This window comes from Procambarus clarkii, chromosome 50 (assembly GCF_040958095.1).
Source record: "Procambarus clarkii isolate CNS0578487 chromosome 50, FALCON_Pclarkii_2.0, whole genome shotgun sequence".
Classification (NCBI taxonomy): domain Eukaryota; kingdom Metazoa; phylum Arthropoda; class Malacostraca; order Decapoda; family Cambaridae; genus Procambarus; species Procambarus clarkii.
Genome location: NC_091199.1, coordinates 15,887,991 through 15,914,625, shown reverse-complemented (window position 1 = coordinate 15,914,625; position 26,635 = coordinate 15,887,991). Strand labels below are relative to the sequence as shown.

Sequence of the window (26,635 nt, the reverse complement as noted above, 5' to 3'; positions counted from 1 at the left end):
AACTTCACTTCAAAGTAAATTTTATACCTAATTCACCCAAATCTTTACTACAAAAGTATGTTCAAGTTATTACTTACCCTTGCTGATGACTCCTATTGGCGTATGGAAGATCGTGAGGAGGGGAGAGGAGAGGTGTTACTTTTTGGAAGGGGAGTCCCCTTCCATTATAACATCAGGCAGTGAAGATTTCTCTGGAGTGCACTTTGGCAAGTTTTGCCTGCATACCACTATCTTGAGGTTATCTTGAGATGATTTCGGGGCTTTAGTGTCCCCGCGGCCCGGTCCTCGACCAGGCCTCCACCCCCAGGAAGCAGCCCGTGACAGCTGACTAACACCCAGGTACCTATTTTACTGCTAGGTAACAGGGGCATTCAGGGTGAAAGAAACTTTGCCCATTTGTTTCTGCCTCGTGCGGGAATCGAACCCGCGCCACAGAATTACGAGTCCTGCGCGCTATCCACCAGGCTACGAGGCCCCCACTAGGTTCTGGTTGTGGATCACTGCTTGATTTTCTCACTTTTCTCACAAGGAAACGTTCCATTGAAGATTGTTTTTCCCTTCTTTACAACACTTGTCTGTAGTGAGGCATCACATTGTCATTAAAAAGATCAATGCAGTGGCCTACTACAGCTTTATCTGGGTGATTCTTTTTAGCAAAACTTTGCAGTCCTGCCCATACTGCACACATTTTCTTAATTAATGAGGAAGGGACATTCTCTACTGCCTCCTCTTCCTCCCTTGAAGATTTGTTATACTGCCTAGTAAGTTCGACAACATGAGTATCATTTTCATGCTTACGAATGATCTCTTGTTTTTCCTCTATGGCATTCTCACATGTGATTTCTTTCATGGGTCCAAGAACTGGCAAAATAGGCCAAGCTTCCTTCCACATCACAGTCAAAGATACAAACTGAAAAAAAGCCAGCATGAAATCCCACAGACACCACTCACTACGATGCACAAGACTGGTGCCGAAACGAAGGAGCAAACACCAGAAGAAAGGCTATGGCTCAAGAATCTGGAACCTCAGAACACCTACTCTGAACAAAGACCATCCCCAAGTAGCAGGAACACAACTCTACTGCAAAAGAAGACAATCGAGAGCCTGGAATGCAACAGCAGCACCTGAGATAACAGAAGAAACAGCTGCCTCAAGAAATAGGAGGAGAGAAAGATGTAGTGGACAGGGAAAGTGACCTTGCAGAATCTAAAGCACAGGCTAACAAAGTTCACCGGCAGGTCAACTGAGCCAAAAAGTATTCTGCAGTCATTGCTTGAAGGAAAATAGGGAGAAACTTGGGCACTACCTCTGAAGCCCCAACCACAAGCAGTAAGGCTGTAACCCCTAACACCAAAGCTAAGGTGTCCAGGCCACCCCAGAGCTGATCAGAAAGCAGTTCAATCACAGCTCGGATGAAGAAAACAGTGGCCAGCCAAAGGTGAGCCATTCTCTGCAGGATGTGATCCTCTATGGCCTTTGATCCTCTATGGCCTTTGATCCTCTGTGGCATATGCTTCAGAGCAAAATGCAAACCCTCATGGAGCTGTCACACACCTACACCTACACCATGGGGCAGGATTGGAACAAACAGGCAAGCCATAAGCCAAGGTAATGCAAAGGAAGCATTACCCAAGAACACCTAAAATATGAAACACATCACACCACACAAGCATTTGGGTAATGGCAAAAGCCATGCCAATCCCCAGGGAAATCAAATGGTTGTTTGCATGTGGAAGCAGAAGCCCCAAACAACAACCAAAAGACTAAGGCATACTCAAAATCGAAAGAGACTGGCGCCAATCAAGGCAGCGACATCCTAATCATGAGAAACAAACGCATCTGCACGCACTGCTGAGGATGAAAAACGTGAAGTTGGAAATCCCCCCCAAAAAAACAGCATTGAATGTAATAAAACACCATTTTCTGGGCGAGTCCCGGAGGCGCCCCGGAGCTATCCAGGCTGATATGCATCTTTTTAGAATTTGGCATCAGTCGATGTGGGTGGAGTTCTAGGCCTACCGGGGACAACGAGCCAGAACCTGGCCCCCCCGAGGGGCACTGGCCTATAGAAATGCACATGTGATTTTGGAGCATTCTATATCTGCCATCGACTGGGACAGGCACCCAGAAAGGTAAGCGCCCCAAAACAAACCCATATTCTGGTTAAAAATGACGAAAATAGTCAAACGAGTGGACAGAACTCCCCAAATGAAAACGGGCAAATGAGCATGGCGTCACATGAGCCGCGCCGCATGTCTGCGCAGCTCTCCCCTTCCCGGGAGGGGGAAGGGGGAGCCCCTGACCCCGCGCCGGCGATCCACCCCACAGTTTTGAGGCTGGATATCAAAATACGCGAAAACCGCCGACAGGAGAAAGGGAGGGTTGCCGGGGAGCCTCCGGACTCACCCAGAAAATGACGTATCATTACATTCAACGCTGGTTTTCTGGTGGGGAGGGAAGCTCCTTCGGCTTCCCGGAGCTACTTCACCAAATACAAAAATGAAAGGCTACGTACCCGGGAGGTGGTCGATGCTCACATCTCAACTCAAAGTCGAGACAAGCTGCAGCCGCCGACCCAAAGCGATACAAGCCCAACTAGGCCCAGGAACATTAGCGAGGTAGCGTGCAGCCAGGACCCTATTCTAACGCCAAAAACCCCGTGCCCAAATGTCAGCCCATGACATGCTACCAAAGATGGCAGCAAGAGCAGGAAACTTATGAACGTCATGGGGATAGACCGCAGGCTGGCAAGACCGAATAACCCTACAGATGACCTGAGAGACCCTGAACCCTAGAACAAGGAGGAAGGAAAACTTGATCAACCCAAAGCACATCCCCGGTCACAGAGGCTGTGGTGCGCAAATAACGGCAGAGCTGCAACTAGACACAACACATGATGCGCCCCTGGCCTGACAAACCAAGCATCAACAACCCAAGGATCCCTCCGGAAATCAGCAGTCTCATTCTTCTCCAGAAAAGAAGGAGACGGCTGCAAACGAACAAACCCATCACCTCAACCAAAAGAGCAGAAACCCCTCAACCCGATCCCCAGAGGCCAATGCCAACAAGAAAAAGAGCCTTAGAAAAAACAATCTTGAACCAAAGGGGCCACAACAAACCAAGACGTTGTGGAGGAGAAACAACGCCCAAGACAGCTTGCGAAATGGTGCAGAAGTAACATCAATACCGAAAGCAAGCTGCAGCAGGCTCCGCCAATGTCACACGATATGAGGCGACAGTATTCAACATGAGATGACGGTCCTGAAACAGCCACGAGAGAAAGGACAAAACAACTTTAACAGAAAGAGAAGTACAGCGACGAAGACAAAAAAAAAACGGACGTCAGGAAACTTCATACTGCCGCAGAGACAAAGCCCGCAGGTGGGACACCATCAAAGAAGACACCTGATCACCATACAGATGGTGATAGACTCGAGTCAAAAAGACCAAACACGAAGACTCGAGGAGAAGATCGAACCAGTCTCGTAATGGACCGGACTGATCTGCTGAAAGAGGCGGAGCCGCAGGAAAACATTCGGGTTCGCACACCAAGCAAGCAGTGCCTAAAACCAAGGCTGGACCGGCCACCATGGGGCCAAGAGGAATACTCTCCCCTAGTAAGTGTCCAAGCGAGCCAGGACCCGAGCAACAGCTGAACCGGGGGGAAAAGAGGTACAGGAACCCCCCCCTACCTCAACCAGTCCTGCCAGAAAGCATTAACCCAGACATCTTCGCAGTCGGGAAAAGGCGCCACATATACCGGATGAAGCCTCGACCTCGCCGACGCAAAGAGGTCGACCTCCGCTCACCCGAACGTCTGGTAGAGCCAACTAAATGAGTCGGCATCAGCCGTTCATTCCGTCGACAGGGAAATGAACTGGGAAAGGCCATCCGCCAGGACGTTGGACACCCCCGAACGTGAACGGCCAGGAAAGCCAAACCCTGAGAACTCAGCAAACTAGTCACCCGAAGCGACCAGCCCCAAAGAGCCAAAGATCGCATCGATCCCCTATCGTTTCAGGCAATGAATCGCCAGCAGTTTGAATGAAGCTGGAGCATCCATCCGCAGGCGACGCGAACCCTCCGAAGCGAAAACCACACCACCACAAACTCCCGCACCATCTGTGGGTCCGACAAAAGGATGGACCCCACTGCCCCTGGTCGGCCTGGTGAGCACTGGTCCCCAAAACCCCAGCCAAGGGACGAAGCGTCAGTGAGCACATCGAGTGAGGACTCGGGTAGGCGCCAAGGTACTGAACCCCGAAAAACCAAAAGAGGAAGCCGACTACGCAGCAGCCAATGTAAGACCCCCCGGGGGTCGAACCCAGCAATCATGAGGGAGGCGTATGGGACGTCCCCGAAGGAACCAGAACAGCCGACGAAGCCAAACCCAACCCGGCGGATAGACCATCATCGTAAAGTTCAGGCTCCTACACAGACCCTCAAGCAATCGCCGCGTGACCCGGGAGCCCCTCAGGAACAGACAAAGGCGGGAACGCAGACGAAGTAGAACTGCCGGAGGCAGAGACAAGGAAGCAGTCCGAGTGTCCCACACAAGACCCAGCCAAGACCGAACCTGAGAGGGAACCAGATGGGACTTCTGCTAGTTCACCAAGAACCCGAACCCAGCGATCTGGACAAGAACCAAATCCCTGGTGAGCAGACACGTGGACCAGCTGGGAGCCCAAACCAGCCAGTCGTCGAGGTAGGCCAGAACCCGAACACCCAACAGACGCAAGCGAGTCACCATGAACCGAGTAAGGCGTGTGAAAATGCGAGGCACCAGATTCAAGCCGAATGGAAGGCAACGAAAGCGGTAACCCTAACGCCCCCACAACAAAACCGAGCTTGTCTCTGAATCTCGGATGAACGGGACGTGCCAATAAGCGCCTGGCTCCAACAGAAGGCGTACCTGGGGACAGGGTAGTCATCCGAAAGGAGGGGCAATAAACCCTCCAGTTCAGACGGGACAAATCCAGAATGAACTGGAGCAGGACCAGGCTCAAATACCGCTGCCACAACACCAGAAGGGGACTCCCCAGAGACCGCCTGTGTCTCAACGCCAACTAGACCCTGCCCTGCCCTGCCCCGACTCCGAAACCCTCAGACGTTTCGGAGCCGGAAGCAAGGGGAGGGGGGAGAAACCGGATGTACAATAGAACGGGAAGGATATGGAGGGGCGGACGGAACCAGAGCCGAAGTGACTCCCACCCCCAAGTCCGGGTCCCTATAACCAAAACGGGACAGTCTCGAGGCATCCGGGACCGCAACCAACCTAGCGTGTTGCAGCAACCTAAACCTAGCATGCAACGCAACAGCTGTCTGCACCTGCATATCATGATCAGTAGCTTGGGTGAACTGGAGCACGTACAAACAACAAATATCGCACAACTCCAGATCAAAAGAATTACCAACCCAACAAGCAGCATGGTGGAGGCACAACCGGTGAGTGTCACCCTGAGACAAAGGGACAGAGCAACCTTCAATCTCACATGAAGCGAGATGGGACTCAAGGGTCACATCCATCAGACCACGGAGCCCCCGTCGGGTATTCCAGGGGCCCTTAGCCTTGTTAACACGCTATGGGAAGCCCAGGCAGGGTACTGGGAACCGGTGCCCAAGTCTACCAAACGAACTTCTAAAAGCTGAACCCCTGGGACGTGTCCACTCACAGGGGGCCTAGCAGGGGATACCACCAATACACAGAAGAACATACACCAACCCCCAACAATAGAGAGGGAAGGCAGACCTCCCCCCCTCCCCTCCCCCACCAGGCAGGAACAACAAAAACAAAAGGAAAACCCCCGCAAGAAGACAACGTACCAGGTGGAACAGAGCCGGCCGCTATAATAGGTGACAACTAGCTGTGCAGTACCCCGCGCCCCTACCAGTGACGAAAACTACCTCCTAACCAGAGACAAACGAGGCCAACAAAACCCCAGCTGACCCCAAGGGCGGCCAAGTACTGAGCAGTAAAAGACACAGCGGAGGTAGATCCCAAGGTGACTTGTGGAAGGAGGCCACAAGCCCCAAGAGCAGTACTTACAGGGTACCTAGAGAAGGGAACCCTATGCGCATGCAGCCCGAGTACCATGGAATATTTCTCCTGGCTCACACACCACCTGTAGACAGCCCACACCACAAGGCACAGAACTGAAACAAAAACAGGAGCCAGAGGCACACAACTTCTCCAAAATCGCATCAGCCAAGAACTGATAGTTGGATCACTGGCGCGGAGGTCAAAGGCTCCCCCCTCCCCCCCCCTCCCGTGAAGGGGAAGGTTGCGCAGACAGTGGCACAGCAACGTGATGACGTCATGCTAGTTTGCTAAATTTCGTTTGGGGAGTTCTGTCCACTCGTTCAGCTTTCAGTAGCAATAGTTTCACCAGACAGCATAGGTGTTTGTTTTGGAACGCCTACCTTTCTGGGTGTCAGACCCGGTCGATGGCGAACATAGAATGCTCCCAACCACATGGGAATTTCTATAGGCCATTGCTCCTCATGCCTCTCTGAGGGGGCCAGGTTCTAGCTTGTGGTTCCCGTAGCAAGAACTCCATGCACACTGATTGATGCCAGAAAATTACACATATCCATTCAGCCTAGATAGCTCCGAGGAGTCGACGGGGCTCCTTCCGGAAGTGTTCTAACTGATAAAAAAATGAGGGCAGTAATCAGAGGCAATGTATCGGACTGGAGAAATGTCACAAGTGGAATACCACAAGGGTCAGTTCTTGCACCGGTAATGTTCATTGTCAACATAAATGATCTACAAGATAGAATACAGAATTATGTGAACATGTTTGCTGATGATGCTAAGATAATAGGAAGGATAAGAAACTTGGATGATTGTCGTGCCCTTCCAGAAGACCTGGACAAAGTATTTGGAGCACCACTTGGCAAATGGAATTTAATGTGAATAAATGCCATGTTATGGAATGTGGAAGAGGAGAACATAGACTCCACTCAACCTATAAATTATGTGAAACATCTTTAAAGAATTCTGATAAAGAAAGAGATCTAGGGGTGGTTCTAGATAAAAAAAAACTGTCACCTGAGAACCACATTAACCACTGGACAGCGCAACGCGCCTGCAAGCCCTCGACACGGGGGAGGGGGGGGGGGGGGAGCGCAATGCGCCTGCAGGTATTTTTATTTTTAGCTTATGATTCAAAACTCCCGTGGCTGCATGGGGTTCACATCAGCTTCCTCAGGGCTCTTGTAAACAGATGCCATTTAAAAAAAAAATTGTGACCAACATTCCCGGGTGTGAGAACCTCAGTATTGAGTGAGCAACCAAGGGTGGCACACGCAGCATGAGTTCACAGCACTGCTGTTCAGCTTGTGACCACAGCATCGCCTAATAATGTAAACATATATATATAATTGATATTATTTAGCCATGATAGTATTACAGAAGAGCCTGAGTGTGATAATGGCTGTGTACAATGTTCAAATATCAGTGACTCAATGCTGTTCACAATGTTCACAGCGCTAGCCACAGCACCACAGCATTATTTCGTTCATCTAGGAATCTTCAAACGACTTCGTATGTTACTTTACAAAATAAACTTGTGGTCAATTATTCATTTACAGGATTTAGTGACCAGGATTGTGATAATAACAGGTTTGTGGTGATAATTAGCACTGTGCGTAGTATTGTGGAAGGAGGAAGTTTGGTGAAGGAGGGAATCCAGATTGTGTCACTGTGTGTGGCAGCCACTCTTGTTTTGCTCACCATACTAGCTTAGTGGTTCACTATTGTGAACTCACATGTACATGGGTATATACAATGTGTGTATATACCCATGTACATATGTGCGTAGTATTGTGGGAGGAGGAATTTTGGTGGGGAAGAGATGGATGGAGGGAGAAGATCGAGGTAGCGTCACTGTGTGTGACAGCCACTCTTGTTTTGCACACCATACTAGCTTAATGATTCGCTATGGTGAACACACATGTACATGGGTATATACAATGTGTGTATATAGTGTAATAACAGCAACAGGAATATGTTGGGAGGAGTCTTTTTGGTGAGGGAGGTGGCGTCATACCCGTAGTGTCGTCTATTGGCTGCTGTGTGATTTCTCATGCAGTGTATGGTGGCCAATATGCTGTTTGGACAGAGTACTAGCTTACTTGCATAGTTATGGTGCATAAAACATGTAGATACGTGTACATAACGTGTGTAAATAGTGCAATAAAAACCATAACAGTATGATGGGAGGAGGAATGTTGGCGAGTAAGGTGTAAGGAGTAAGCTAGGTGTTGGAGGAGTGAGGGAGAGCTGGCTGGGTGTGGCAGCTCACACTTGCGGAATTCTGAGTGTGTTGATGGTGAATGTATATAGTGTGTGATAGTGTATAGTGTGTAAATATGTTGTAAATATACATAAATGAATATGAAACATTGGATATATAAGCAATATATGTGGACACATTTGAGACACACATAACACAGTCTTGGGACAGTACGGATGTTCTACTGCCATAATATTTTGTACGTGTTCATTATACATAGGATTGGCAAGAAAATACAAAACAAATGTATTGGGAAATGTACGCAAAAAATTAACAAAAAAATATTTGTGGCAACTCGCGCATGTTGAAGCTGGCGGGCGACTGGCTCCGGGAGTCTACGTCCTGCTTGATACCTGCTTGACAGGGTTCTGGGAGTTCTTCTACTCCCCAAGCCCGGCCCGAGGCCAGGCTCGACTTGTGAGAGTTTGGTCCACCAAGCTGTTGCTTGGAGCGGCCCGCAGGCCCACATACCCACCACAGCCCGGCTGATCCGGAATTTCTCTTAGGAAACAGTCCAGTTTTCTCTTGAAGATGTCCACGGTTGTTCCAGCAAATTTCTTATAGTCGCTGGGAGGACGTTGAACAACCGCGGACCTCTGATGTTTATACAGTGTTCTCTGATTGTGCCAATGGAACCTCTGCTCTTCACTGGTTCAATCTTGCATTTTCTTCCATATTGTTCACACAAGTACGTTGTTATTTTACTTTGTACATTTGGGACCTGGCCCTCCAGTATTTTCCATGTGTATATTATTTGGTATCTCTCTCGTCTCCTTTCTAGAGAGTACATTTGGAGAGCTTTGAGACGATCCCAATAATTTAGGTGTTTTATCTCATCTATGCGTGCCGTATATGTTCTCTGTATTCTCTCTATTTCAGCTCTCCTGCTCTGAAAGGGGAAGTGAGTACTGAGCAGTACTTGAGACGGGACAACACAAGTGACTTGAAGAGTACAACCATTGTGATGGGATCCCTGGATCTGAAAGTTCTCATAATCCATCCTATCATTTTTCTGGCTGACGCAATATTTGCTAGGTTATGCTCCCTAAACGTTAGATCGTCGAACATCATTATTCCCAAATCCTTGACATGCTGTTTTTCTACTATGGGAAGATTCGATTGTGTTTTGTACCCTGTATTATGTTTCAGATCCTCATTTTTGCTATACCTGAGTACCTGAAATTTATCACTGTTAAACATTATGTTATTTTCTGCTGCCCAATCGAAAACTTTGTTGACATCTGCTTGTAAGTTTTTCAATGTCTTCAGCAGAGGTAATTTTCATGCTGATTTTTGTATCATCTGCATAGGATGACACGGAGCTGTGACGTGTATTTTTGTCTATATCTGATATGAGAATAAGGAACAGTAGCGGTGCAAGGACTGTACCTTGGGGTACAGAGCTTTTAACTTCGCTTGGACTTGATTTTATTTGATTGACTGTTACTCTTTGTGTTCTGTTCGACAGGAAATTGAGTGTCCAGTGTCCTACTTTTCCAGTTATTCCCATTGACCTCATTTTGTGAGCTATCACCCCATGGTCACATTTGTCGAACGCCTTTGCAAAGTCTGTGTATACAACATCTGCATTTTGCTGTTCTTCTAGAGCTTCTGTAATTTTGTCATAGTGGTTGAGTAACTGTGACAGATAGGATCTTCCCGCTCTAAATCCATGTTGTCCTGGGTTGTGCAACTCATTGTTTTCCATAAAACTAGAAATTTGATTCCTAATCACTCTTTAAAACACTTTTATTATGTGTGATGTTAGTGCAACTGGTCTATAATTTTTTGCCAAGGCTTTACTCCCCCCCTTGTGCAAAGGAGCTATATCTGCAGATTTAAGTGCTGCTGGTATCTCCCCTGTATCTAGGCTCTTTCTCCATACTACGCTGAGTGCTCGCGCTACTGGTACTTTACATTTCTTTATGAATATTGAATTCCATGAGTCAGGCCCCAGTAGCTGAGTGCATAGGCATATTGTCAATTTCTCTGTCAATGTCTTCTGAGTTTGTGGTAATATCCGTTATAATATCCGCTTGAATGTCATTCATAAAGAAGCTGTCTGGGTCATCAACTTTCATGTTGTTTATTGATGTGCTAAACATAGCCTTATACTGGCTTCTTAGAATTTCACTAATCTCTTTGTTGTCCTCTGTGTACGTACCTTCATTTGTAATTAACAGTCCAATACTGGTCGAGGTTTTTTATTTTAATTTTGCGTATGCGAAAAAATATTTTGGATTTTTCTTTATCTCTTGTATAGCTTTCTATTCCAATTCCATTTCCTCAGACTCATATGATCGCTTCAACGTTTGTTCTATTTCTTCAATCTCCCTGCTTAGGTTTATTTTCCATGCTTGTGATAGTTGTGTCTGCCGAAGCATTTCCGTTATTTTTTTCCTTCTGTACAGTCGTCTGCGTTCTCTTTCTAGAGTGGTCCTCTTCCTGCCCCTCCTCACAGGCACGTACTTCAAGCAGACCTTGTAAGCTTCAGCTGTCAGTTGAGCTATTCCCTGTGTGGGAGTTTTGTCGCTTAAGACCGTCTCCCATTGACTGATTGCAAGGTCTACATTTATTTTTTCCCCAGTCGATCCTCTTATTGTTGAAATTGAATTGATTGAATACTCCTTCACACTTGTTGGGTCTCTAAGACCTACTACCGTTATTTATGCTAGTTCGCACTTCAATGAGCTTATGGTCTGAGTACGTAGTATCTGAGATTGTAATGTCTCTGATTAGTTCATCATTGTTTGTGAATAACAAGTCTAGTGTGTTTTCGTTCCTAGTTGGTTCTGTAATCTGTTGATTGAGTGAGAATTTGTCACAGAATCTCAAAAGTTCTCTGACCTGTGGTTGGTTATTTCCTGGGTCATTCCCTGCTATGATATTTGTGCTTGCCATTCTCCATCTTAGACTCGGTAAATTGAAATCTCCAAGAAAGATAATATCTGGAGCTGGGTTTGCTAGGTTATCAAGTATGTTCTCTAATTTGTGCATCTGCTCTGTGAATTCCTCAACTATTGTATCTGGCGGTTTATATATTACAATAATAATTAGGTTTAGTTTCTCTACCTTAATTCCAAGTACCTCTACCACCTCATTATTTGAGTTTAGTAGTTCTGCGCATACCAGATCCTCTTTAATATACAGACCTACTCCTTTATTTGACTTAGTTTTTTTTATCACATCTATATAAATTATAATTTGGAATCCAGATTTCACCATCCATGTAATCTTTTGTATGAGTTTCCGTGAATGCCCCAAATATTGAGTTTGACTAATAGGAGGCCATTTATGAACTTAACTTTATTTCTTGACTTTGGCTTTAAACCTTGAATGTTTGCAAATATGAATGATTGTCCATATTGTGTGTCACTTCTGGAAGGTTTTGGTAGTTCTCCCTCCTCTCTACCCTGACCCAGTGTGTGTTGTTGTGGCAATGGTTTGTCCAGTTTTGGAAGTGATACTGGGGAGTGTGGTAGTCTCTGTGTAGTTGGGGGGTGTAGTATGTGTGGGCTTGATGACGAACCGTAGTCCAGTCTTGGGCATTTCCCCCTCTCCATCCGTACTCCTGCCACGTTTCTGCCTGTCTGTTTCTCCCTCTGTTTCTGTCTGCCTCTAAAAAAATTTCAGGGCTATTATATTGGACTTCCTCTCTTATATAGCACTATGTGCCTCTGACGTGGAAATCAGGGCAATGAAGATCATAGCATTTCCTCTCATTAACTGAGAGTTTGCATAGCTTAGGGTGAAAATATCTACACTCTGTATCAAAACGACATCTGCCTTTCCCTAACCAGTTTCGGCATTTCCGTGGGTACATGAATGTGCATTCTGTGCCTCTGGGCCCGTATCTGCACTGTCCTTTTGCATAATACCTGCAAATATTTTCATCTGTGATTGGTTTCTTCTTGTTTGTACCCGTCCACGACTTGGCTACCTCTGTGTTTTTTGTTCCAACTTTCTCGTTTCTGTATTCATTCTTGGTATTGCCCTTATCTTTCTCCTTGTTACTTTTGTCTTTCTCATTTGTGTTCTCATTCATCTCATCACGGGCGACCACCAAATCGTGACATCACACGCCATTTTCCGGACCCCATTGCGGCCAAAGTACGTACAATTTCAACTTTTTGTTAACATATCCATACTCAGGGAAGGGTTTTTGACACTTTCAAATAAGAAAATAATTTTTTCCAAAGAATTTATTTCCTGCGCACAGGGGGGAAGGGGGTGCCGTATTTGGAAGCCAAGCAGCCCAGTGGTTAAGAACATTGTGCGAGGGGCCTATGCTACACTTTCTAACTTCAGAATTACTTTTAAATACATGGATGGCGAAATACTAAAGAAATTGTTCACGACTTTTGTTAGGCCAAAGCTGGAATATGAAGCAGTTGTATGGTGCCCATATCTTAAGAAGCACATCAACAAACTGGAAAAGGTGCAAAGACATGTCACTAAGTGGTTCCCAGAACTGAAGGACAAAAGCTACAAGGAGAGGTTAGAGGCATTAACCACTGTGCTGCTCAGGCTCCAAATATGGCACCCCCGTGTGCAGAAAATAAATTCTTGGCAAAAATTTTTTTTTTTTTTTTTAATGTTAAATACCCTTCCCTGATCACAGATATGTAAAAAAAATTGAAATTGTACTTACTTTGGCCGCAATGGGGTCTGGAAAATAGCGTGTAACGTCAGGATTTGGTGGTCGCCCGTGACGTAGACTCCCGGAGGCAGTCGCGCGCCAGCTTCAACATGAGCGAGTTGCCACAAATATTTTTTTGTTCATTTTATGCGCACATTTCCATATACATTTGTTTTGTTTGTTCTTGCCAATCCTACGTATAATGAACACGTACACAATATTATGGTTGTAGAACATCTGAACTGTCCCAAGACACTGTGTTATATGCATCACAAATGTGTCCACATATATTGCTCATATATATATACCCAATGTTTCATGTTCATTTGTGTATATTTACAACATATTTATACACTATACACTATCACACACTATATACATTCACCATCAACACACTCAGAACTCCGCAAGTGTGAGCTGCCACACCCAGCCAGCCCTCCCTCACTCCTCCAAACCTTACTCGCCAACATTCCTCCTCCCGCCATCCTGTGGTTTTAGTACACTATTTACACACGTTATGTATAAGTATCTACATATTTTATTTTCCATAACTATACAGCTAAGCTGGTATTGTGTCCAAACAGCACAGTGACCACCATACACTGCATGACAAGCCACACAGCAGACTACGAGGCTACGAGTACGACGCCACCTCCCTCACCAAAATTGCTCCTCCCGACACACTCATGTTGCTGTTATTACACTATATACACACATTGTATATACCCATGTACATATGTGTTCACCACAGTGAACCACTAAGCTAGTATGATATGCAAAACAAGAGTGGCTGCCACATACAGTGACGCTACCTCGATTCCCTACCTCCCTCACCAAAATTCCTCCTCCCACAATACTCCGCACAGCACTAATCACCACAATCATGCTATTATCACAATCCTGGTTACTAAATCCTGTAAATGAATAATTGACTACAAGTTTATTTTGTAAAGGAACATAAGAAGTCGTTTGAAAATTCCAAGATGCACGAAATATTGCTGTGGTGCTGTGGCTAGCGCTGTGAACATTGTGAACAGCATTGATTCACTGATATTTGAACATTGTACACAATCATTATCACACTCAGACTTTTCTGTAATACTATCATGGCTAAATAATACCAGTTACATATATATATTTAAACACTAGCAGTACCCGGCCACGCGTTGCTGTGGCTCAGCAACACATGTGTGTTGCTGAGCCACAGCAACCTTCCCTGTCCCCCAGTCCTCCCCACCATTCCTCCCTCACCCGTTCCTCGGCCTCCCAACCATTCTCTACTCCACCGTCCCCTCGTCCTCCCCACCTTGTCCCACTGCCCTGTCCCTTTGTCCTCCCCACCATTCTCCATTCCCCCATACCCTCGTCCCGACCATCCCAAACTCCCGTCCCCTCGTCCTTCCCCACCATTACCCCCTCCCTTGTCCCCTCGTCCTCCCGACCATCTCTCACTTCCGTCCCCTCGTCAACCCCACCATTCCCCACTCCTTCGTCCGATGCCTTCCCAAATGGTCTGATGTTCCCATCAGAAAATTGGGAACATCAAGTGATCTGATGTTCCCATCACTGAAATATAAGAAAAACAGTTAAAAAATTAAAAGAAAATATAAAAAAATAAAAAATAAACTATGCTCACGAAATGAACGGTATGGTAAACAACACAGTTCAATTTCAACGCAATTCACACAAAATAATTAAATCAAAATGAAAATAAATCAAAATCTATGAAAATTAAATTTATCAGTGCAATCAGAAACATTGAAATGGAATTGTAACATATTTAGTATAGCATTTGTGTTGCACTTACAAGCAACAGATGGCGCTGTTTATCAAGAAAAGCATAGTTTTACCTATCACAGATGTGGCATCTAAACTTATAATTACAAAATGCACAGTATAGTATACAACACAGCTCAATTCCAACACAATGTCACACAAAATAATTCAATAAAAAATAAAACAAATCGAAATCTATGAAAATAAAATTTATCAATGGAAACATTGAAATAGAATTCGTGACATATTTAGTATAGCGTGCATGTTGCTATTATGTGCAACAGATGGCGCCGTTTTTCAAAAACGCATGTTTTTACCTGTCACAGGTGTGGCATCTATATAGTAATTATATAAGAAGACGCGCCTATTCGAATGCAACATTGTGTCAAAATTTCAAAGCAATTGGTGAAGAACTTTCAGAGATTACAGCGTGTGTTGCTCTTACGTCCAACAGATGGCACTGCTTTTCAAAAAAAGCATATTTTTTCCTGTCACAGGTGAGGCATGTATATAGTAGATATATAAAATGATGTGCCTATTTGAATGCAACGTTGTGTCAAATTTTCAAAACAATCGGTAAAGAGGTTTTTGAAGATTTCCCTTGCATGAAAAACACAGTTTTTCAGAAAAAGTATGTTTTTTTTTACTGTCAAAGACATGACATCTATATAGTATGTATATAAAAACCTGCTCGGATGCGAATAGAACGTTGTGTAAAAATTTCAAAGCAATCGGTGAAGAACTGGCTAAACTGGCTAAAGCTAGTGGCTTTACAAGACTGTAATTACCATATTTGTATCCCCACATTCCTTATGTACATTCTTGTATATGCATAAATAAATAAATAAATAAATAAACTTACGGAGATTAGCGATTTTGAACAAACGAACATTTCCATTTTTATTTATATAGATTGTTAGGCGATGCTGTGGTCACAAGCTGAACAGCAGTGCTGTGAGCTTATGCTGCGTGAGTCAGCCTTGGTTGCTCACTCAGTACTGAGGCTCTCACACCCAGGAATGTTGCCCACAATTTAAAAAAAAATGGCATCTGTTTACAAGAGCCCTGAGGAAGCTGATGTGAACCCCCCATGCAGCTGCGGGAGTTTTGAATAATACATGTACGCTATACCTATAAGATCCTGGAGGCGCATTTCGCATCTCCCCCCCCCCTCCCCCCATTGAGCGCCTGCAGGCGCGTTGTGCAGTTCAGTTGTTGAATATGCAAAAAACTAGAAGATGGAAGAAAAAGAGGTGATATGATCACTATATACAAGATAGCAACAGGAATTGATAAAATTGATAGGGAAGAATTCCTGAGACCTGGAACTTCAAGAACAAAAGGTCATAGATTTAAACTAACAAAACAAAGCGGCTGGAGAAATAAGAAAATTCAATTTAGTAAACAGAGTGGCACAAGTTAGGTGAGAAGGTGGTGGAGGCCAAAACCTTCAGTAATATCAAAGTATTATATGACAAAGAGTGCTGGAAAGACGACACCATGAGCGTAGCTCTCATCCTGTAACTACACTTAGGTAACTACAATAGTTGGGAGGCAGGGAAACACTTAAACAAAACACACAATCATACTCACCATCATCAACAGACAGTAGTGATTATCACTGCACTTTGTAGCTGACCAGTCGGACAAGAGTGTACCTTTCAATGCACTTGTAGTCGTCACTACAGTTCGTGGTGGAGCACTGGAACGACTGGGCTTTTGACTGTCAAAAACAAGAATTGGAATTAAACTAAGCAAATAATAATAAGAAAAAGGTGTATGATAATATAGATCAGTTTGCAACACCAGTATACAGCATAATATCCCGTAAACTGTGCAAAACGTCATATGATGTGTGACATTGAAGGGGGGTATAATTCTAAAAAATATTTGAATTATGTAAAAATTACTTAAAAATGTTAAACAAATCTCGAACTTATTGGCTTCAGCTTCATGAAACTTTCTTAAAAATATTTTCAGAAATTGATTTTAGACGCATATTTAAAAAACCAGCGTTGAATGTAATGAAACGCCATTTTCTGGGTGAGACCCGGAGGCTCCCCGGAGCTTTACCGGCTGATATGCTAATGTCAGACTTTGGCATCAGTCATGTGTATGGAGTTCTAGGGCCTACCGGGGACCACGAGCCAGAACCTGGCCCCCTCAGAGAGGCAAGGGGAGCAATGGCCTATAGAAACCCCCGTGTGGTTGGAAGCATTCTATGTCTGCCATCGACCGGGTCAAGCATCCAGGAAGGTAAGCATTCCGAAACAAACCCCTATTCTGGTGAAAATTGCTACCTAAAGCCGAACTAGTGGATAGAACTCTTCAACAGAAAACAAGGAAACTAGTATGACGTCATACATCACCGCGCCGCTGTCTGCGCAGCTCCCCCCTCCCCGGGAGGGGGAAGGGGGAAGCCCCAGACCTCCCACGCCGGCTATCCACCCATCAGTTCTGAGGCTGATGCTATAGGCAATGGTTATGTGCTCCGGCTCCAGTGGTTGTTTCAGCACTGTACCTAGAGTGTGGTGTCTGTTTTCTAGGTGGTGTGTGAGCCGGGAGTGATTCTTCAATACTCGGGCTGCATGCGCCTAGGGTTCCCTTCCCTAGGTGCCCTGTAAGTACTGCCCCTGGGGCTTGGGGCCACCTTCCACAAGTTCCTTGGGTCCTGTCCCTGCTTGGCCGTTTACTGCTTGGTTTTCGGCCGCTCTTTGTGTGCTCGGGTGTTCTGTCTCCCTTGTTCGCCTTAGAGTAAGGGGCAGTGTTTGCACTGGTGGGGCGCGGGGTACTGTGCAGCTTGTCTTTACCAATCATAGCGGCCGGCTCTGTTCCGCTTGGGTACGCTGTCCTCTTGCGGGGTTTTCTTTTTCTTTTAGTTTATCTACCTGGTGGGGGGGGGGTCTGCCTTCGTTCTTGCCCCTTGTGTCCCTTGTGTTCTGAGTATTTTCTGGTGGTACCCCTGCTAGGTCCTCGTGAGTGTACACGTCCCGGGGGTTCAGCTCTTAGAAAGTTGTTTGGTAGCTTTGGGTGCCGGTTAGCAGTACCCTGCCTGGGATTACCTGAGCGCGAGTCCTCTAGTAAACGCTCGGGACCCTGGGAAACCCCTGGGGGCGCGTGGGTCCGATGGATGTGACCCCAGAGTCCCCCCCCTCACTTCCAGTGAGTTTGAGGGTTGCTCTCACCCTTTGTCTCTGGGTGACTCTCTGTTTTGCCTCCGTCTGCTGCCTGTGGGGTCGGTGACACCTTCGACCCAGAGTCCTGCGAGTTTGGTTGCTCGTTGTGGCTCGGTTACCCAGTTGTGCTAACAAAGCGGGTGCAGGCAGCAGGGGCGTTGCACTTGAGCCTTGGTGGTGGCAACGTTCTCATGGTTTCCTCCCCGGGAGCCCCGGGGCTGCCCCGTTGTAGTTCGTTTTGGGACTTGGGGGTGTTGGTTGCTTCGGTTCCATCCACGCCCCCTTGTCTTTCCCCTGGATCACCCTTCTTGCCTGCATCCGGTTCCTTACCGTCTGTAGGTTCGGGGCGGGGTTTTTGATGGTGTTGAGACTCGGGCAGTCTCGGGGAATTCCCCTTCCGGGGTAGTGACGGGGGCATTTGAGCCTGTTCCTCCAGCCGTGTTGTACGAGTCTGCCAGTGGGCTCCCTTCATTAGTGTTTTCACGGCTGCCCCAGTTTTCTGGTACGGCCGGGGCTTTGGGGGAATGGCTCGGCCCCGGGGCCTGTCGTGTAGGTTCCCGGGGCTGGGAAGGGGCTGACTTGGGGGGCCTTGGCCCCGTTGGACCCCGTGGGGTTTTTTATCCCCCTCTAGGCGGGGCTTGTGGTTACGCGGAGTGGGGTTTTTCCTCCCCACTCGCCGTACGTGCTGTTGGGCGTCGGCCTCTCCCCGGGCTCAGTTCCTTGGCCTTTGAGTCGGTTGCGGCACTTGCATGAGTGTGGTGTCTGTGTGATTGATCTCACAAGGGAGTATGACAGGTCCTCATCAACAATTTACACCATTAGTAAGGGAATGAGGAGATAAGGGAGGATGCTGCCTCTTCCACTGAGATCAGGGAAGTGTTTGGAATGTTTGAATAGGTGAACGCATTCTTGGAAAAGCTGCCCTGATAAAGCAGTGACAACCCGGTGTGTGAAAATGTTTAATTAATTTATCACTTTGTGATAACACTTTATGAAAGTGTTATCACTTTCGCAGGTATATGTCGCTTGAACGTGACACACTTTTTTTCTCTTGAATGCACCCAAACACCGCGCTCAAGCGTCATTTGAGCAAATATTTCTATAAAATCCAATTCTTATCCGATCAACTTGGGGATTGTATACATGTTTGCCATGAAATTTCCGTTTTCTTTAATAACCACATTGCCTATTTGAGAAAACGGCATTGTATTGTATCTTCGTGGTAAGACTATTATATTGTTGACACAACGAGTGTAATCGAAGTACTGTAGTTTTTTATTTGGTGCTGGTCTAACGCATCCTTGTGTGACATTTGAAATGAAATTGAAAGTGAGTGAAATTCCCAAGAAGAGAGAGTCCGCCTGACTCAGAGGTGGATTCTCCTTCCACACCATTACCCCTCTCCTCCTTCCCACCTCCCCATCGTCTCCCTCAAGCCAGCAACGACTCTTCATAAGGTAAAGTAAATATTAAAACACTACAACAAAACATTTATATTTACATGTGCAGTTATATTTACATAAAAAAAGTCATACAAGTATGGATGTTTTTGGGAGTGGAATGGATTAAATTTATTTCCTTTATTTTAAATGGGGAAAATTGTTTCTTAAGACGAGTTTTCCAGGTAACGAGCTCGGTGCCAGAACGGATTAAACTCGTTAATAGAGGTTCCACTGTAAGTACAGTATAAACTTTCAAAGCGCCGTATCGCACATGTGTCGTCGCGTCACCGATACCGGGTAACAGTTCCGCCACTTCCCACACTCTTGCGGGTGGGCCGCGACCATAATTCTATGTTTATATTCATATCACCGTGTTGGGAATTTCATTGCGAGTCCATTAATACCAAAATTAATGCTGTAGGACAAGTGTGGAGGTGATAACAATCCCAAGAGTAAAAACATTTTGTTGCTGTTGTGCGCTCACGGCGAGTCATCTACGTAGGTTTTTATTTGGTGCTGGTATCCCTATACCTTTCATGACCTTTTTTTACTGATGTTCTTCTAGAGAATTTTATTGCGAACACGTTGGTACCAAAATGAAATACGTAGCTCGAGAACTAAGGTCAGGAGAGTAAAAAGAGTATACACATTTTTGTTTTGACGCTTAAGCGACAAAAACGCCACGTGCACATACCGTTTTTTTTTAAACCTTAGCCGGGCGGGCGAAAGTGTTTAGTAATTATCCAATTATAGATTGATGATTGAGATGCAGGACCTTAGAGCCAAAGCTGAACCTCCACAGGTACAACTAGGCAAGTACTCGTAAGAACTTGCCTCACACGACACTGTCGCAGGACTCGCCTCACACGACACTCCAGCAGGACTCGCCCCCCACGACACTGCCGCAGGACTCGCCTCAAACGACACTGCTGCAGGACTCACACAACACTGCTGCAGGACTCACACAACACTGCTGCAGGACTCACACAACACTGTTGCAGGACTCACACAACACTGCTACAGGACTCACACAACACTGCTACAAGACTCACACAACACTGTTGCAGGACTCACACAACACTGCTACAGGACTCACACAACACTGCTACAGGACTCACACAACACTGCTACAGGACTCACACAACACTGCTACAGGACTCACACAACACTGCTACAGGACTCACACAACACTGCTACAGGACTCACACAACACTGCTACAGGACTCACACAACACTGCTACAGGACTCACACAACACTGCTACAGGACTCACACAACACTGCTACAGGACTCACACAACACTGCTACAGGACTCACACAACACTGCTACAGGACTCACACAACACTGCTACAGGACTCACACAACACTGCTACAGGACTCACACAACACTGTTGCAGGACTCACACAACACTGCTACAGGACTCACACAACACTGCTACAGGACTCACACAACACTGCTACAGGACTCACACAACACTGCTACAGGACTCACCCCCACACAACACTGCTACAAGACTCACACAACACTGCTGCAGGACTCACCCCCACACAACACTGCTACAAGACTCACACAACACTGCTGCAGGACTCACACAACACTGCAACAGGACTCACACAACACTGCTACAGGACTCACACAACACTGCTACAAGACTCACACAACACTGCTGCAGGACTCACCCCCACACAACACTGCTGCAGGACTCACCCCCACACAACACTGCTGCAGGACTCACCCCCACACAACACTGCTACAGGACTCACACAACACTGCTACAAGACTCACACAACACTGCTGCAGGACTCACCCCCACACAACACTGCTGCAGGACTCACCCCCACACAACACTGCTGCAGGACTCACCCCCACACAACACTGCTGCAGGACTCACCCCCACACAACACTGCTGCAGGACTCACCCCCACACAACACTGCTGCAGGACACACAACACTGCTACAGGACTCACCCCCACACAACACTGCTGCAGGACTCACCCCCACACAACACTGCTACAGGACTCACACAACACTGCTACAAGACTCACACAACACTGCTACAGGACTCACCCCCACACAACACTGCTGCAGGACTCACCCCCACACAACACTGCTGCAGGACTCACCCCCACACAACACTGCTGCAGGACACACAACACTGCTACAGGACTCACCCCCACACAACACTGCTGCAGGACTCACCCCCACACAACACTGCTACAGGACTCACACAACACTGCTACAAGACTCACACAACACTGCTACAAGACTCACACAACACTGCTACAGGACTCACCCCCACACAACACTGCTGCAGGACTCACCCCCACACAACACTGCTGCAGGACTCACCCCCACACAACACTGCTGCAGGACACACAACACTGCTGCAGGACACACAACACTGCTACAGGACTCACCCCCACACAACACTGCTACAAGACTCACACAACACTGCCGCGGCCGGTGTGGTCGACGGTGTTGTTGTTGTTGACGTCAGCTGATGTGCCCGGCGGACGCCTCGTACACACAACGGTTAGCACCCGCGTCTTCCCGCCACCTCTATAGATATTATTTTATATATATAAAATAAATAATATATATAAATATATTTATTTTATATAAATATAAAAAAATGCATTTATTTATATTTATATTAATATTTATATGGAGAGAGCGAGAGCGAGAGCGAGAGCGAGAGAGAGAGAGAGAGAGAGAGAGAGAGAGAGAGAGAGAGAGAGAGAGAGAGAGAGAGAGAGAGAGAGAGAGAGAGAGAGAGAGAGAGAGAGAGAGAGAGTGAGAGAGAGTGAGAGAGAGAGTGAGAGAGAGAGTGAGAGAGAGAGAGAGAGGGAGAGAGAGAGGGAGAGAGAGAGGGAGAGAGAGAGAGAGAGAGAGAGAGAGAGAGAGAGAGAGAGAGAGAGAGAGAGAGAGAGAGAGAGAGAGAGAGAGAGAGAGAGAAAAATAAATTTACTCAAATAAAGAGCAACATTAAACAAACTTGGAGCACAATTTCACAAATATTGGGATCAAAGAAATCTTTAAATAACAAACCGACTCTCCTGTCTAATAACGATGGTCAGCTTTCAGCCTCTGATTCTGCTATTGAGTTTAATAGGTTCTTCTCTTCCATTGGTTCATCCCTTGCAAATGATATTCCATCTTCCAGTACTGACATTAAGGACTATCTTACAGGTAACTATCCTCAGTCTCTGTACCTAAAGCCTATTAACTCCACTGACGTCAATGAGATAATCCTTTCCCTTAAAACCAAGTCTGGTGCCCTTGAGGAGATACCAACTTTAATTTACAAAAAAGCCTCCAAATCTTTAGCCCCTGCTATTGCTTTGCTCTTCAACAAGTCACTTGAACTCCAAACCTTTCCAGATATTCTAAAAAAGCGAGAGTAACGCCTGTCCACAAATGTGGTGACCCCACAGATGTTAACAACTACAGACCTATATCAATCCTGCCAAACTTGTCAAAAATTTTTGAAAAACTTATATACAAGCAGCTTTACTCATATCTAGCCAAACTCAATATACTTAGCCCTTGCCAATATGGCTTCAGACCCAAAAAAAGCACTAACGATGCACTTATTAGTATGCTTAACTCGATTCATACAGCTCTTGATAAAAAGGAGTTCCCTGTTGGGTTATTTGTGGACCTGCGTAAAGCTTTTGATACTGTCAACCACCATAACCTTCTTCTTAAATTACATCATTATGGAGTCAGAGGACACTCCCTACAATACCTCGAGTCCTACCTTACTGACAGGCTCCAATATGTTTCTGTGAATAATACAATTTCTCCCACCCTACCCATCAACATTGGTGTTCCTCAGGGCAGCATACTTGGCCCTCTCCTCTTTCTCATCTACATTAATGACCTTCCAAATGCCTCCCAACACCTCAAACCAATTCTATTTGCTGACGACACAACCTTCATTTACTCCAGTCCTGACCCTCTTGCTCTAAATGCCACAGTAAATACTGAGCTAAATAAAGTCCATCTTTGGCTAACTGCCAACAAACTCACCCTTAACATTGACAAAACCTTCTATATTCTGTTTGGCAATAAATCCTCTAGTCTTATAAATCTCAAAATAAACAATACCCAAATTTGTAACAAATTAGATGGCAAATTCCTTGGCATTCTCATTGACCACAAGCTGAATTTCCAGGGACACATTCTAAATATATCTAAAAAAGTTTCAAAAACGGTGGGCATTCTTTCTAAGATCAGATATTATGTACCACGCCCTGCCCTGGTGACTCTCTATTACTCCCTTATCTATCCTTATCTCAACTATGGTATTTGTGCTTGGGGTTCTACTACCCAAAATCACTTACGTCCTCTAATTACCCAACACAAAGCCGCTATTAGAACAATATCCAACTCTGGCTCCAGACATCACTCGGTACCCCTACTCAAATCTCTTAATATGTTAGATATTAAGTCACTGCACATTCTCTCATGTGTATTATACATATATAAAACGCTAAACTATAATGCCAATCCTGATCTTAAAAGCTTCATAGTAGGTTGTAACAGAACCCATGAGCACCACACCAGAAATAAATACAGTTTTGATATTCCTAGAGTACGTCTTAATCAAACTAGAAATGCTCTGCAAATCAAGGGGCCCAGAATGTGGAATGACCTTCCCAACCATGTTAAAGACTGTACCTCTCTCAACCAGTTTAAGATAAAAACTAAACACTACCTAATAAATTCCCTGTAATCTACCTCACTCCTCTATTGTCAACCCATGTCTGTTATTTTCTTTTTTTTTTTTTTAATCAACACTGTTTGTCAACCTATTGTATTTGTGCTGCTTTTTCAGTCATGTTTCCCCCTTTTTTTTTATCTTTATTTGTATTTGTTCTCAACATCTTTTATTCTTTATGCTCAATTAGTATTAAGTTCTAGATATTAATGTTTTCTTGCCCGAAACGCATTGCGTAATAGTGGCTTTAGGCATTGTATGTACTAGCTCTATCTATATATCAATCCATTAATGTAACATCACTTGTATGTATATACCTTACCTGAATAAACATCTGAATCTGAATCTGAATCAGAGAGAGAGAGAGAGAGAGAGAGAGAGAGAGAGAGAGAGAGAGAGAGAGAGAGAGAGAGAGAGAGAGAGAGAGAGAGAGAGAGAGAGGGAGAGAGAGAGGGAGAGAGAGAGAGAGAGTGAGAGAGAGAGTGAGAGAGAGAGAGAGAGGGAGAGAGAGAGGGAGAGAGAGAGAGAGAGGGAGAGAGAGAGGGAGAGAGAGAGAGAGAGAGAGAGAGAGAGAGAGAGAGAGAGAGAGGGAGAGAGAGAGAGAGAGAGAGAGAGAGAGAGAGAGAGAGAGAGAGGGAGAGAGAGAGGGAGAGAGAGAGGGAGAGAGAGAGAGAGAGAGAGAGAGAGAGAGAGAGAGAGAGAGAGAGAGAGAGGGAGAGAGAGAGGGAGAGAGAGAGAGAGAGTGAGAGAGAGAGTGAGAGAGAGAGAGGGAGAGAGAGAGGGAGAGAGAGAGGGAGAGAGAGAGAGAGAGAGAGAGAGAGAGAGAGAGAGAGAGAGAGAGAGAGAGAGAGAGAGAGAGAGAGAGAGAGAGAGAGAGAGAGAGAGAGAGAGAGAGAGGGAGGGAGGGAGAGAGGGAGGGAGAGAGAGAGAGAGAGAGAGAGAGAGAGAGAGAGAGAGAGAGAGAGAGAGAGAGGGAGGGAGGGAGGGAGGGAGGGAGGGAGGGAGGGAGGGAGGGAGGGAGGGAGAGAGAGAGAGAGAGAGAGAGAGAGAGAGAGAGAGAGAGAGAGAGAGAGAGAGAGAGAGAGAGAGAGAGAGAGAGAGAGAGAGAGAGAGAGAGAGAGAGAGAGAGAGAGAGAGAGAGAGAGAGAGAGAGAGAGAGAGAGAGAGAGAGAGAGAGAGAGAGAGAGAGAGAGAGAGAGAGAGAGAGAGAGAGAGAGAGAGAGAGAGAGAGAACGAGAGAGAGAACGAGAGAGAGAACGAGAGAGAGAACGAGAGAGAGAACGAGAGAGAGAACGAGAGAGAGAACGAGAGAGAGAGAGAGAGAGAGAGAGAGAGAGAGAGAGAGAGAGAGAGAGAGAGAGAGAGAGAGAGAGAGAGAGAGAGAGAGAGAGAGAGAGAGAGAGAGAGAGAGAGAGAGAGAGAGAGAGAGAGAGAGAGAGAGAGAGAGAGAGAGAGAGAGAGAGAGAGAGAGAGAGAGAGAGAGAGAGAGAGAGAGAGAGAGAGAGAGAGAGAGAGAGAGAGAGAGAGAGAGAGAGAGAGAGAGAGAGAGAGAGAAAGTCCACAGGTCCCCCGGCACCCCCACACATCCCAGGGAACTTCATGTCATCAGATGACCTCCTTGGGGGCCATCAAAGCATCCACCACTAGAACTCTTCCCTCATATTCCTAAAACAGCGCTCCCATTTGCAGCAGGGAAATATACAGACTTTCTAAGGGAAGTGAATGAACGGTCTGCAAATCTTAATGCCGCGGTCACCATCAAAGCATGGCATAATTTGCTCCTGTTTGGCAATATTTGCTTAGGTGTACCTGCAAGAGGAGGCAAGTCACTAGCCTCATCAGTCACTAAGACAATAAATAATTTTCCCAGAGCTGACAACTTGATCCCCATCTCTCCTCAACGCAAAAACCACCGTGGCAGACCCAAGAGTTCCAATGACAATTTTAAACTAGGAACACAAGTGACCAAAAAAATGGAAGAGGGCAACACAGTAGGAGCAATTAGGTTACTTACCAGCGAAGACACAATCGCCCCTAGAAATCCTGCTACCGCCGACTCACTGAGAGAGAAGCACCCTCCTAGAGTACCATATGGGAACCCACTGCTCGGGACACAATTTTCCCAGACATGGGACCTCTATTGTATTTGTATTGTATTTGTATAGTTGCAATTGTAAACCTTGCATCCTGCTTATGTGGACCAAGGTATTTAACGTTAGATAGAGTGTTAAAGTGATTTATTGTATTTATGTATATGGGGGGTTATTAGATGGTTTATTAAATAAGGATAAAGCTAGGAGTATCTTTTCATCCTGTTTAGAGTGGAGTAGGTGACTACCTTAGATGGCAGACGTTATTCTAGCCACTCAAGTATTCATTGCTGGGAATATTCTTTCCCTGGCGGCCGGGGCCAACCTATTTCCCCTATTAAAGAGCTCCTGTGGTTTTACTATTGGCCCAGCTCTCACTACAGCCACGTACCTGCCTCCCATAACAAGTATTAATGTTCTGGACTACACTGTAGGTAACTATCCACAGTCACTGTACCTAACGCCTACTAATTCCACTAATATTAATGAG

At 45.9% G+C, this 26,635-nt stretch overlaps 1 protein-coding gene across 4 annotated transcripts in view; it reads right to left on the bottom strand.

Annotated features, from left to right (window-relative positions):
* Window positions 1-21,877, bottom strand: part of LOC123772619 (uncharacterized) — a 56,451-nt gene extending 34,574 nt beyond the window's left edge. Inside the window, exons 1-2 of one of the 4 annotated variants that reach the window (XM_069303605.1) lie at window positions 21,778-21,877; window positions 16,307-16,436 (exon numbers count right to left, since the gene is read on the bottom strand). In XM_069303605.1, coding sequence (XP_069159706.1) covers window positions 16,307-16,312 — 6 coding nt within the window. In that variant the 5' untranslated portion in view covers window positions 16,313-16,436; window positions 21,778-21,877. Of the gene's footprint in view, window positions 1-16,306; window positions 16,437-20,823; window positions 20,859-21,251; window positions 21,327-21,749 lie in introns of those variants that run through there. The other 3 variants (XM_069303604.1, XM_069303607.1, XM_069303606.1) reach the window with 3 other exon arrangements.
* Between the last annotated feature and the right edge of the window lie 4,758 nt (window positions 21,878-26,635).